The sequence below is a fragment of the Sus scrofa genome, chromosome 12 (genome assembly GCF_000003025.6).
Source record: "Sus scrofa isolate TJ Tabasco breed Duroc chromosome 12, Sscrofa11.1, whole genome shotgun sequence".
Lineage (NCBI taxonomy): Eukaryota > Metazoa > Chordata > Mammalia > Artiodactyla > Suidae > Sus > Sus scrofa.
Window position 1 is genome coordinate 38,667,201 of NC_010454.4, and position 14,290 is coordinate 38,681,490.

Sequence of the window (14,290 nt, forward strand, 5' to 3'; positions counted from 1 at the left end):
ATTAAACTGCAATAGCTGAAAGTCAACTTGCCCTGATAAAACTGGGCTCAGCACAAGGAAATACATCCTCCTGACACCCCGTCATCTCTTAGGCACAGCTGTCCCTCAAGAGTTCTGACTGCTCAAACTCCAGCTTCAGATTGGGCAGTCTCTTAGCGGACATGCTCCATTGTACGTTCAAGCTATTGGTAACAGAGTTTGATACTAATACCTCAACCTCATTCCTGCTGTGCGGTGCCCTCTCATCTAGCTACGGCCACTGGCTGACTTCACCAGCCATTCTGGGCATTAGTCACTAACTGCTCACAAAAGAACATCAGTCTCGCTCCTCCCGAGCCCAGAGACACAGAAACAGCCAGCTAACACTCAGCTTCAATCCTAATCAATCATTTGAAGAAAAGGGGAAGAGAACAAAGAAAACAGGCAACTAAGGAGAGAAAAGAGGAGAACAGGGAAAGAATAAGAACTGACAAAAAGAAAAAAAATTAACTGCTATCACATTTCTAGATTTTTAAAGCAATGGGCAAAGGAAATATGTGGTCCCTGTGCTGACTCTAGTGCTCAGGGCCATCGCCCTCTGCAGCTGTTTAAGACACCCCCTTTCCACCAAGGTTTGCTGAGTCCTAAAAGGGTTAAAAAAAACCTTTAATTTTTTTTTTTTTATTCGTGTGTGTGTGTGTGTGTGTGTGCGTGCGCACGCGAGCACGCGCGTGTGTGGTCTTTGGGTACAGAGTCCCGTATAATAAGACTATTTGTATTCATACTGGCAGAGTAAACACTACATGTTCATGCCCAGGCAGCTCTGTGCTTGTAATTTCAGCAAGAACAGAGCTCTGTCCCTCTGGGACTTCACTATTCCCCCCGTCTCCATTCGCTCAAACACAGAATGAGAGCAGAGAGAAAGCGGGAGAGAAAGATCATGGCATGAGGTTTCACACAGCACTGCAGCTAGCTTTCACGTGGCCAAAAATCTCATTTTGTGTTTTAATTACATTAGTTAAAAGCGTTTTTCTCTCAGCCCCATGTTCACAAGGGCGCCTCCCATTCCTGAAGACTACACTGTTCAATGAATCAGAATTGAAGTCTAGCACAATGAAGCTTTTCTGTGCTGTTGAGGCGTTCACTAAGTAGATGCTACACACGGTGGCATAAACCTCTGCTGCAACTTTGTGTGTTACCAAGTATGTACCCTCTGACTCTTCGTCGAAATTCTACCCATCCTTGCTCGTGTTTTTGCTATTTGTCAAGACATTAGATTAGAACTCCTACAAGTCTGATCCTCTCCATCTGGTCCAATGATTGCATCCATCTTAACACCAAACCATCTACTTCTGGTACCCACTGGTGTACTTACTGAACAGCCACACACCTTGTACGTAATGTAAAAATTTTTTGAAAAAGATACTGCATTAAAATGGGAAAAAAACTGCATTAATCACCAAAGCTCTTACCTTTATGGTGAACACTCACATTGTTACTCCTTCTAAGGAATGAGATTTATCTAGATTATGTGTAAGGTTAAAATAAAAATATATCTCATTTTAGGCTTATTACAATTATTACCATTGTTGTTAAAACTGAACATTAGAAGCATAGTTAAAACCAGGAAGAATCTCAATGCATGAAGGAGGATATTGGGTCTGGGGCAGAATCTGATTTTTATTTTATTTTACTTTTTGGCCCAGGCCATGGCATGAGGAAATCCCCAGGCCAGGGACTGAACCTGAGCCACAGCAGTAACCCAAGCCACAGCAGTGACAACACCGAGTCCTTAACTGTTAGGCCACAGCAAACTCCCAGAATCCGACTTTATATCATTATTAATGGTATACTACAGGAGAAAGGAATTCAAGCTAGAAAATGCATTCTTGGATAACTATCAGACATGGGTTCTCCGTTACTTTTTTTTTCTGTTTAAACCTCTGGTTCTGACTGAGCTGCTTTAAGAACAAAATATTTACTATGCTCACAAGAGCACCAGATCAAATCACCTGAGCATGAAAAACACACCAAAAGACATACACTCATATCCGAATAAGTATCCAAACAACATCAAGCAACACAGTACTTTAAATGCTTTTCTTATAGAAAATCTCAAAATTTCAAACATATACAAAAATAGAGAAAATAATCTAGTCCTATGTATCTATCACCTATCTTCAATTTACAACTCATAACCAATATTGTCTCATCTATACGCTCACATTCACCACCCTACCCCCATTACTTTGCGGCAAATCCTAGACATTAGATCATTTTAATCTGTAACTATTTTAGCATGCATATCCAACAGAAAACAACACTCTTTTTTAAAAAGAAAAATTGTAATAACATTTGAAAGATGAAATACCACTACAACATCTAAAAAATTAATAAGTCCTTAAAATTCAATGTTCTTAGGCTAAAGAATTCTACCAGCAAGAGTACTAATTCTACCCAAAAGACGACCATGCTGCTTAGGCCACTTGGATCTTAATTAATACTATTTAATGACCACCTCCATGGACAGCTATCAGTGGGCACAGAGATAAGAAAGGGGGGAGGGGGATTCAACTACTTGCCTCATTTCCTCCTGGAAGCCTGTTCATGTGGACCAGCTGACCTTGATCATCCAACACGAGCTCAGTGTACGTCAGCATGTCAGAAGGCAGAGGGGGCGGTGGGAGGTATGCTTGAGTGGACATAGACTCCCAGAGTTTGATCAGGGACTAAAGAAGGAGAGACGTTTGACTAATCAGTAACAACTATCATTTCAACATGGACAAAAATAAATATCATGATACGGTCAATGTAGTTTCGCTTTTCCTCTTCCAAGTGTTCTGCCAAGCCCCTACGCGTCAGATCAAATGCTACAGCTCTCATTCTCAATTAAAACAAATTCGTAATTATTTTTCACAAAATGTTTTTTTTACACGCCAAAAATCACTTTTATAACAAGGTCAAACTACTGAGTTATTGAGAATCGGCATAAGAGCATTAACAAGCACAATGGCCCTAATGATATGCCAGGAAAATTAAAATGAAAAACTAAATAAGTAGCATCAATCCCTCTCACAAAAAGGAAGAAAAACCCTCAAGAAACTTGGCCATAGAAGAATGACCAGGAGGGTGATTTAACACCCAACTTACAGAAAGAAAACCCAAGAACACAAGAGTAGAGTCTGCACTAGAGGTTCAGGCAAACTTCTTTCTAGTTTCTGTTCAAAGCTACAGGCCCACACACAGGAATCAGCCCACTGGAGGTGTACACCTGCTTATGACTGTGCAGATGAATTCTGCTCAAATTTGAGAAAACAGACACACCTATCACTTGAAAACCATTTTGATTTCCACTTCCAACTTCATTTTATCAAAACAAATGCTGCATGAAGTGGGAACTGGTTCAGGTGTTTCTTTGCTTGCCTCGAAGCAACACTTAAAGCCAGTATGACTCATTCATACCTATAAGTCCAAATCACTATATTTATGTCTATTCTATAGGAAGAATTATGTAGAATGTGATTTCTGTTTATAGCACTGGCTTTGGGAAACAGAATCAACACTCAACTTCTAGGCTAACAATGCCAGGAATACTGAATGAAGATAGCTATGTTTCAAGAGAGAGAGATCTTGTAAACAAATGGATGTGTAGAGGAAATCTTTTGTATTTCTGAATATCACAGGAATTACAGACTATTTACTAAGACCACATATTTTACTTTATTAAAATTCAAATGTGGTAATACTGGTATTATTGACCAGAAGACTTGGAAAAATCCTATATTTGTAGTTTTTTTTTTTTTTTTTTTAGGACAAATTTAGCATTCTTTTGATACTTTATTCCTTATCTGCTGCATTTTCTGTTGGTGATATACTTTTCTTGCCTTCTATTGATGGAAGAAAAATCTGCAGCCTAGAGATGATTCACCATACAGATCAAAGGAATTTATTTTCATATAGAGGATGAGATTCATAACGTCATATTTTCTCATGCTAGTTTTTATTCGGCGATAATAAATCTCCCACAAAAGAACTGATACTTTAAACCGTATACAGTAAACTCTGTATCCATTTGTACATGGTATATACTGATTCTCATATTAACCTAGGCTATCAGTTAGAGACCCAGGTTATCTTGGAAAATAGGAAAATGAGGCTAGAATTTCAAACCTCTTTTTGATTTGAATACAGGCTGTAGAAACAGACACCTGAATGGAACTCCTCACAGAAGTCACTGTAATCTATCACAGGCATGTCATCCTAGTTTACTCTTTCCTACTCAATAAAGCCTTCTTATTATTTTAATTAAAGTATAGTTGATTTACAATTATTTCTTCATGGAGTTCCCGTCATGGCGCAGTGGTTAATGAATCCGACTAGGAACCATGAGGTTGCGGGTTCAGTCCCTGCCCTTGCTCAGTGGGTTAATGATCCGGTGTTGCCGTGAGCTGTGGTGTAGGTTGCAGACGCGGCTCGGATCCCGCGTTGCTGTGGCTCTGGCGTAGGCCGGTGGCTACAGCTCCGATTCAACCCCTAGCCTGGGAACCTCCATATGCCGCGGGAGCAGCCCAAAGAAATAGCAAAAAGAAAAAATAAATAAATAAATAAATAAATATTATTTCTTCAATTTCTATTGTACGTCAAAGTGACCCAGTCACACCCAGTTCCCTATACTGTTCAGCAGGGTCCCGCTACCAATCCATTCCAGAAATAACAGTTTGCATGCAAAAACCCTGAACTACCTGTCCATTCCACACCCTCTCCCCTCGCCCCAGGAACTCCAAGCCTGATCTTCTTGGCATGATCTGTTTCTGTTTTGTAGGTAGGATCATCTGCGCCATATTTTAGATTCTACCAATAAGTGATATCATATGGCATTTGCCTTTTTCTTTCTGGCTTACTTCACTTAGTATGAGACTCTCTAGTTCCATCCATGTTGCTGCAAACATTGATTATCTTTATCTTTTTTAATGGCTGAGTAGGATTCCATTGTATATATATGTACCACATCTTCAATAGAGGCTTCTACCCTCACCATGCCTCTTGTTAATTCATAAAGAACCATCCAACATCTGAGCTGGCAGTCACAGTCCCAAAAGAGATAGAAATGTGAATATGTCAAGATATTTGTGACCCTTTGGGAGTGCCCTATTCCAGTTTAAGCTGCTCTTGATGAAAATTCAGGAACAATCTTGCCTGTTTGGCACATGTCAAAGCCCCACCCAGTGAGCCACCTTTACCTGCCGAAACATCTCTGGGATATCATATATGTACGTTGTCCCTAAGGACTGTGCCTGGAACCTCTTTGATTGAAGTAGGTCTTTGGTCACATATGGAGTGTTGATTAACATTCCATGTAATGGTCCCTGTTTGTCTCCATATGCCTGAAACATGATCTGCAGGGAAAAAAGATGATAAGCAGAGTTAAAAGAGAGGAAAAAAAATCAGATTGGCTTCCTAGAGGGACTTTTTTTTTTCATAAATGCTATTACTTTTCTTTTTCCTTCTTTTCTTCTTTTTCATGGCTGCACCCATGGCATATGGAGTTCTTGGGCTAGGTGTTGAATTGGAGCTGCAGTTACCTGCCTATGCCACAGCCAGAGCAATGCCAGATCTGAGCCTCAGCTGAGACCTATGGAAATGTGGGATGCAAGCCGCATCTTCGACCTACGCTGCAGCTTGCAGCAACGCCAGATCCTTAACCCACTGAGTGAGACCAGGGATTAAACCCTATCCTCACAGTCAGATTCTTAACCCGCTTGGCCACAACAGGAACTCAAGAAATGTCATTTCCTTTTTTCTTTTATGGCCGCACCTGAGACATATGGAAGTTCCCAGGCTAGGGGTCTAATCAGAGCTGCAGATGCTGGCCTACACCACAGCCATGGCAACGCTAGGTCTGAGCCACATCTTCGACCTACACCACAGCTCATGGCAATGCCAGATCCTTTAACCCACTGAGCAAGGTCAAGGATCGAACCCACATCCTCGTGGATACTAGTCAGGTTCTTAACTCTTTGAGCCACAATGGGAACTCCACACAAGCGCTGTTTGGAGAATTGAGTAGCTAAGATGTGCCTCTTATCTTGGGTACATGGTGCTCTCATCTCTCTACAGATTAACCAACTCCAAAAAATGGTATGGAACCAACCACACATTGCAGGATGCTCTCACACAGCATAAATTTCACATTTCTGAGACTGACAATGCCTGCCTTCTAAAGTGACTTGAATCCCATATCATTCAGAAACAAAGTATGTCAACTAACCAAGTAAGCTGTCCAAGTATTAAGTTGAGGGATAGCTATGCACTAAAGAGAATTCTGTTCCTTCCCCAATGGCAGAAAGCCAGGTCAAGGCTCTACCAGGCCATCTGTACTTTAGTCTATTTGATTAGAAGGTGCTCCATACAAAGCTTCACAGATTTGTGCCACGAGTGCATTTCATCCATCCATCTAGCTAGCTAATTCTTTTTAGTTCATAAGAGACAGCTTGTAGTAAAAATACATACATATATATTTTACTAAATTATATATATTTCCACCGGTATACTATGTCTACAACTAGCAAATAGCTCCTGCAATACTTATATTGTCACATAATAAAATAACACCAGTTTTTAATCATTTTAACTCAAGCATTTCTAAAAGAGTACTTGATATTTCATATAGTTTTATTTGCTTATGAATATTTATGAGGGATGCCATTATTACAATTCAATTAATATTTATTGAGTGCCCAGAAGTTGTATGACTCTAAACTAGGCACTTTATGCATGCGGAGATTCCCAATGCAGTGCACACAAACGGAGATTGGGGTGTGAGGGTATGTGTGTACACTCACGTATACATTCAGGCTTAAAACATACAAGCTTAAGTCTACCATTAATGAATAGATTTGCAGACCCGCTCAACAGGCATCAGAAGAGAATTAAGTACTTTCCTAAATCCTGCGTATATTTCAGCTAAGTGAATCCTTACCCCTTTAGAAGAGAGGAACAAACATGTTCTACTGACTTGTCAATCAGGTCCTACTGTGGGCAAAATTTGTCTCGGTCTGCTTAAAACCTCCCAGTCCTCTTCCACGTGACCAAAGGTGAAAGGCACCAGGTGAGAGGCAGACTTAGCAATGTCTTGGTAATGTGAGAGGTAGAAACAGTAATGTTTTAAGAGATTCAAAGTGTTAATGAGGCCAGGGTGTTAGGACGTGAAGACTGGACTTAGAGGAGAAAACCCAAATCAAAACAAGAATAAAGGAGCAAAAACAGTAGGTTCTTGCAACTACATTCCCATCTATTAGGCAAGACAAGACCTGTAGGTGCAGTTTTGCCAAGGTCTGGAAATAAAGTTAGGCTGGGAATTTAAGCAACAAAACAGTGAGGACTGAGAAAAGGGTTAGAGAAAGCCCTCTTAAGGTACTTTCATTGCTCTATGGTAAACAGTTTGGCTGTTTCTTATAAAATTAAACATACACTTATTATGACCCAATAATTACACTTTTATGTATTTACTTGAAGAAATGAAAAGTACCTATGCAAATATTTATAAATGAATATTTATAGCAGCTTTATTCATAATGGCCCAAACTGAAAAATAAAGTCTCAAATGTCCACTGACAGGTGCATAAATATAAGAATTTTGATATATCCATAAAATGGAACTCTACTAGGCAGTGAAAAGGAAGATACTCATAATCCATGTAACATGGATGAATTCCAAAAACATCACATTGAGCAAAAGAAACCAGACACAAAGTAGTGCATATTGTCTAATTTCACTTATATGAAATTCCAGGACAGGCAAAACTACTCTGTAATAATGGGAAGCAGATCAGCGGGTGCCTGTGGCTGGGGATGGTGCCATTTTACCTTTGACTGAAAAGAAGAACAAGAGAGCTTTTGAAGGAGTCAAGTGTTCTCTACCATTGACGGTGGTTATGCAAGTGTATACAATTTCAGAATGAACTGTACACATGAGTACTTTTTGATATGTATGCTGTATCTCAATAAAGATGATTTCAAAATGTCTACTTCCCTCTTCCACTACACATTGGAAATTAACTTATGCAGTGGAGTATTCAAACCTCCCCAATAATGACTGCCCGACATCAGTGGGTTTCTTCTTTTTTTTTTTTTTTTTTTTTTTTTTTTTTTGGCTTTTTAGGGCCACACCGCAACTTTTGGAAGTTCCTAAGCTAGGGGTCGAATCAGAGCTGTAGCCATTGGCCTACACCACAGCCACAGCAACCCACAGCAATGTGGGAACTGAGCCGCATCTGCGACCTGTACCACCATTCGGGGCAACACAGGATCCTTAACCCACTGAGCGAGGCCAGGGATCAAACCGGCATCCTCATGGTTACTAGTCAGATTTGTTTACACTGCACCACAACAGGAATTCCCTTCCACATCAGTGTTTGTTACAACTAACAGCACAAAGACGACATAAGAAAAATAAAACAGAAAGGAAACGCAAGCCAGTTAACCTTGCTCTTTGTTGGCAGAAAGAATAAAAAATTATTCTGGAGCAAGATGCTGATAGCAATGGATAGAACTGGAAAGCCTCTGAATGGTCACTTATCTATGTGATCTACATTAATTCCATTTTCTACTATAATGGCCATAGGAATTTTAAAAATTGGTAAAGGGTATGTACACATTTTATATATCACACACCTTTCACCAGAGGTCATCAAAAGGGCTTCTCTTGGAAAAAATCTCTGACCTCACACAGTCTGCTCCTTTAAGACCATGTACTTATTTTATGATGGCACAAACCATAATCATATAATGGAGAAACGAATTACCTGGCTTCTTCCAACATGATGTAAATTTCTGGAGAAAAGTGATCACTTTTTATCTTTGTATCCATACTGCTTGATACACTATATGTGGTCAATAAGTGTGAAATCAATGAACAAATGAATGAATGATACATATGCTTCTACATTGTTTTAAATTCATATAACAACCCACTAGAGCAAAGAAAGGGCAAAAAAAAAAATTGGCAATAAGCCTCAAGTAGGCTTAGAGATGCCAGAACAGAGTCAGGAGCCATTCTCTTTGTGGGCTCCTTTGTCCATCTATGGGCTCCCGAGGGCACATGTGGCAGTGGCTGCTGAATCCCAACTCAAGAACCTGAGGGAGACTTTCAGGGCTTCCTAAATATGCAGAGTCCATGGCAAGAGGGGTGTTCCCTCAGGCTAAAGGCAGCTCATTCACTCTTTCAGATACTTATTCAGTGCTTATTTTGTGCCAGGCCCAGGACTAAACCCTGATGGAAGGCATCTGCGTCCTTCATGCCCCTGTGTCACCGCTAGCCAGCATGTGGGAAATCTAAGAGCTTTCTAATAAAAGAAAAGAGAAAAAAAAAAAAGGTAGTTATGAAGAACAAACATATTTATCAAAAACGTTAAAAATCTCAAGTGGCCATCTTATTTTTCACAAGAATAGACCTGCCTTGAAGCCACTGTAGAAGTTAATTAAAAACATCCCTGCCCATGGAAAGCTTTGACTGAAAATGTCTTTAAGGTTGTCCTGAAAAACATCAAATGCAGCAAAAATTATTGAATTCTCTTTCCCTTGCTCACCCCTTGCACTCCTGTATGCACTTTCTCTCTGTTTTAACTGTTCACTTCTCACAGGATAGATTTCTCTGGCCATCTAACTGGGAATCAAAGCACAAGCTGAAAGGTCACTCTGACAATGGTCCAAACCCAGAATTTAAAAATCCACCTTCAAAATACTGGCAAAACTGTCTTTTCCTACTGCTGTTTCCAGATTTAAAAGGACATAGATAAAAACAAGAGACTCATAATCCTATCACGCAGTGTATAGAACAGGCTGAAACCTCGGTGTACACATACTAGAGCAAGTTCATCCTTTAGTGAGAAGTAAGGCACTTCCCAAGTTCAGGCCAGAAAACTAAAATTAATATCTCAGTTCTTAAAAAAAATGTGAGCAATGGTGAGCCAACTTAAATCCAGTAGAAACTAAGGTGGCAAAATAGACTAAAAGGGAATTCTCTGTTATCAAAAAGTCACTTTCCATTTCCACATTCTCAGTTTTTCTATCTGAAAAATGGGTTAAAGTTTGCTACTGTGCTCCTCACAGATATACGATACTATCAACTCTTTGAAGGGAAGATAATGTATGTAAATGGAATAAAGAGTAAATAAGGAGCTCCTGCCGTGGCGCAGTGGGTTGCAAATCTGATTGCAGAAGCTCAGGTCGCTGCAGAGGTGTGGGTTTGATGTCGGCCTGGTGCAGCGGGTTAAAGGATCCAGCATTGCGACAACTGTGGCGTAGGTCACACCAATGACTCAGATTCACTCCCTGGCCCAGGATCTTCCATAAGCCATGGGTGCAGCCATAACATTTTTTTTAAAAAGGTAAATAAAATAAAGGCACTACTTGATGTTGCTCAAGATATTATTATATTACGTTGAAATTTTCCTTCTTTCAGATATTTCACATTCAACGATTCTCCTTTCCTTAGTTGCCAATAAGTGGTCTAACTAGGCCGAAAATAGAAGCAAGGACAAATCAGATCAGAAAAGACAAGATTGCTCGAGTAGTCCAATGCCCTCTAAAAAAGAGCGCTAAGCTGCACAATTACCTCTGGAGTCAGGGTCACGTGGCACCTTTAGGGCTCACCATTATGTGACCAAAGGTTGGAGGTTTCACAGCATCCCTGATAAGGACAGAGGCATATCTTATGAGGCAAATGAAGTGTTTCAAATTCGTACAACCATTTAAGCTGATAGAGGCCAGCCCCACTAGGTCAAATGATGGGGTTTGTGGGTTTGGGTCTGCCGTGACAAGGATAAGTGGCTTCTCTGTAGGACCGAATCAAAACTTTGAGGGGCCTGCTTGGCTACTGTACCTGTGCTGTCCTGGAGTCAGTCACTTCCTTGTACAGGCTGATATCCAAGTAATAGCCAGACTCGTTTGTCAGGAAGAGGCGGATGGGAATTGCTTTCCCAGTTGGTGTCAGGCGAATGTTGATTTTCAGTTCTGCCTGGAGGACGCGTAATTTCCACAGCCGGCTTCCATAGCGCATTACCATGCTCCGCACAGATTCCTCAATCTGACACAGACACATCACCAAGCACAAAACTTAAATACCTTGTAACCAGGACCTGTTTCAGGTCTGCCCGTCTTTGGGAAGGGAAGAGTGGGAAAAGATGCTGGTTTCTAGAGATGTGTACTCCATGTCTTCCTCCCCAAAAAGCACTTTCTCCCCAACCCTACTCTTGCTTAGAACAAGTCAGGGACCATTTGATGCTGGCCTGGCATTTGAGTGGTTTTCTTCGGCTCACAACACCCACATCCGTGCAACTCCCTTCCCCTTTCCCAATTATATTCATATTCTATGTCAAAGATCTGCAATATCTAAAATTACAAGCCATGGGATTTAAGAGAAAGCCCCAAATAAGAATAAAATCTCAAGTTAAACAGCTATTAAGCAGCATTTATATGCATGGTAACTATGTTTCATTGCACTTACAGGACCTTAAATCAACATAGCAATTACCACCGTGAGCTTTTTTTTCCATACAATTTTATTAAACTTTATAATATATGCCTCTTGGTAAATTGCACAAATTAAAGAAAGGCAATTTGTAGGTGGTGCTAGAATGTTCTCTCTAAACAGAGCTCTGAAGCATGGTCATTGCCAGGTCCAGCTGGGACTTAAGTAGATGGAGCAGATGTTCCCTAGCTGCTCTAAGCTTTATACCAAGGCAGCTTAGTTCTCCTGGTTTGCAGGGTTTGGCAAGTTACTTTAACCAAACGGCCTTAGGTATGATTTTTCCTTATTAGCATACCAAATTAAAAAATAAAAAAAAAAATTTTTTTTTCCCATTATGGCTATAGGCAGCTAGGAATACTATTCAAAATTAATCTTTTCTTTACAAAAGTATCTCTCTAAAATGCTTCCTCCATTTCTTAGAAAATCTAAAAACAAACAAAAATTTCATACCACCTTTCTTTTTGTAGCTCTTCAGAAGCACATGCCCCCTCCCTCCTGTAATTTGCTTCTGTTCCAAAAAATTTTAGGTTAAAATTACTCTCTATTCCCACACTAGTGGGTTAACCAAGTGATATCTAGCTATTCTTTTCTCAAGGGAACAAAAGTCAACAATGCTAAATACAGGAAATTGACTGCTATCTATAATTGGAAAGACCTGAGCCAGGGTATGTGGGCGTTTGGAATAGAAACAGAAAGGCTGACAGCAAAAATTTATGGAGAAATGGTAAGTCATAACTATAAGTATATATAGTTATATATATAGTGTCCAGTCCAGCTTTTAAGTCTTCTAGCTTCATTAGTCCCAGAATATTTAGGAGAACCTTTACTTAAACTAGATGATGAGACTTCATGAAACTCAATGAAGAGTCCTGTCCTTGGCTTGACAGTCAATAATTTGGAGTCTTGAAGAAAAAAAGTAGAAAATGATTTCTCAGGTCTTAGATACTAAGTTCAAAAAGCACAAGTCCATGCCTACAAGTGATCTTGAGAAAGGGATATACTGGCTCTTTTTCAAATTCCCCAGTACTGTGATAGAAAGGGGTTAGAGGGAGCAGGAGCAGAACAGCCTCTCTCTATTACCCCTGGGATAAAAGGTCAAGTACTGAATATCACCTTGTTTTCTTCCCTTAAATGATATGGAATGCATTTTAAAACAGAGCTTCAGGGAAGAAAACATACATAACATATGCGGAATTCCATATCAACTGAATTCCCTGTGGAAAAATACTAAAGAGAAGAGGTTAGACACTTTGGGGAGGTATATTACCTCCCTAAGGCCACCAGTTAACACTTAGCAAAAAGAGGCCAGTAATTTTGCCAAAATTCTCAATAATAACAAAGTTAGTTATGCCAAATGAGAAATCCCAGGGAATTAAATAAAATAGGATGGCTATCATGGCAAAATAACTTAAGAACAGGTTATCAACAGAAGAAGAGGAAGAGGCTTGGTATTTTTGTATTGCATATACGTGACCAGCAGGATACCATCACACCACCTTCGGTTTTAAGGTCTGCTTTCAATGGTTATATCAAATTTTCGACACCATCCCTGAAACCCGGTCCTACAAGCTTTTATGGCTGAGTAGTATTCCACTGTATATATGTACCACATCTTTTATATCCATTCATCTGTCAATGGACATTTAGGTTGTTTCTATGTCTTGGCTATCATCAACAGTGTTGCTATGAACATAGGGGTGCATATATCTTAAAAGATATATCTTTAAAGATATATCTTTAAAGATCTTTAAAGATCTTTAAAGATCAAGGGTTCAACCAGCTGACCAAGTATAAATAAACATGACTGAATCGCTCTGCCTATGTTGGTGAGTGCTGGGAGAGCAGCTAAGGAGAAATGTACCTTTGATGGGTCCATGATGACTGTAGGCACAAAGTTTAGGAAGATGTGGTTGCAGTCGGTCCGGACATTTGTATTGTTAAAAGCGACTTCCAACTCATCCATAGCTTCTAGGAGCAGCCGTTCCCCTTCATTCTGTAGATACTCAAAGGAGGCTTCCTACACAGGAAGAAAATCACCACCAACATTGATGTTTTAATTTTTTATTTTTTAGCCACACCCGTGGCATGAGAAAGTTCCCAGGCCGGGGATCAAACTTGCACCACAGCTGCAACCAGAGCTACAGTGGTAACAACACTGGATCCTTAACCCGCTGAGCCACCAGGGGATTCCTAATGTGTTTTAAAAGAGACTCTAAAGAAACAGCTGTCATAAGGACATAAGCAGTAGTTATGCCATGAGTCACAAGGCACCTGCTGCAGGTGTTATCTACCTTTCTTCCTAGGGTCTACCCAGTGACCACAGGCAGCAGGGGCAGGCAAGGGTCACATAAAGAGTTTCTGCCAGCCCCTCCTCCTGCTTCTCATGTGCCATTTCCTTACAGTGGGTGGAGAAGCTAGGCATAGCCTAGAGCTGCAACCCCACTGTTACATCTCACACATGTCAGACAGAGCAGTTGAGAAAGGAAGTCTGCTTAGAAAGGAAAAGTTGAAGAAAGGTTATGGCTATGGGATGCAGTGATAACTAACACAACAGCAAGCACCTTGCTATGTAAAGAAAACACCCCCTTCTGTCACATTTACCATGGGGTCACCTCTAACTTTTCTCCTTATCTCCTGTCATCAGCTAACGCTCTTCGTGATTTTTCTGTTAGCATGCCTTTCCTTTTCTCAAGTGAGCACTATCATGCTTCCATTACCAAGAAAAAGCAAATGAATAGGGGGGAAAGCCCTTTACTACATGGCATATTTACTTCTGAGAGA

The 14,290-nt window shown here is 40.2% G+C and overlaps 1 protein-coding gene across 12 annotated transcripts in view; it reads right to left on the reverse strand.

Annotated features, from left to right (window-relative positions):
* Positions 1 to 14,290, reverse strand: part of ACACA (acetyl-CoA carboxylase alpha) — a 294,152-nt gene that overhangs the window by 86,285 nt on the left and 193,577 nt on the right. For all 12 annotated transcript variants that reach the window (XM_021066228.1, XM_021066229.1, XM_021066236.1 and 9 more), the window contains 4 exon segments: positions 13,371 to 13,526; positions 10,862 to 11,065; positions 5,220 to 5,375; positions 2,562 to 2,708 (listed from right to left, as the gene is read on the reverse strand). In XM_021066228.1, the coding sequence (XP_020921887.1) occupies positions 2,562 to 2,708; positions 5,220 to 5,375; positions 10,862 to 11,065; positions 13,371 to 13,526 (663 nt within the window).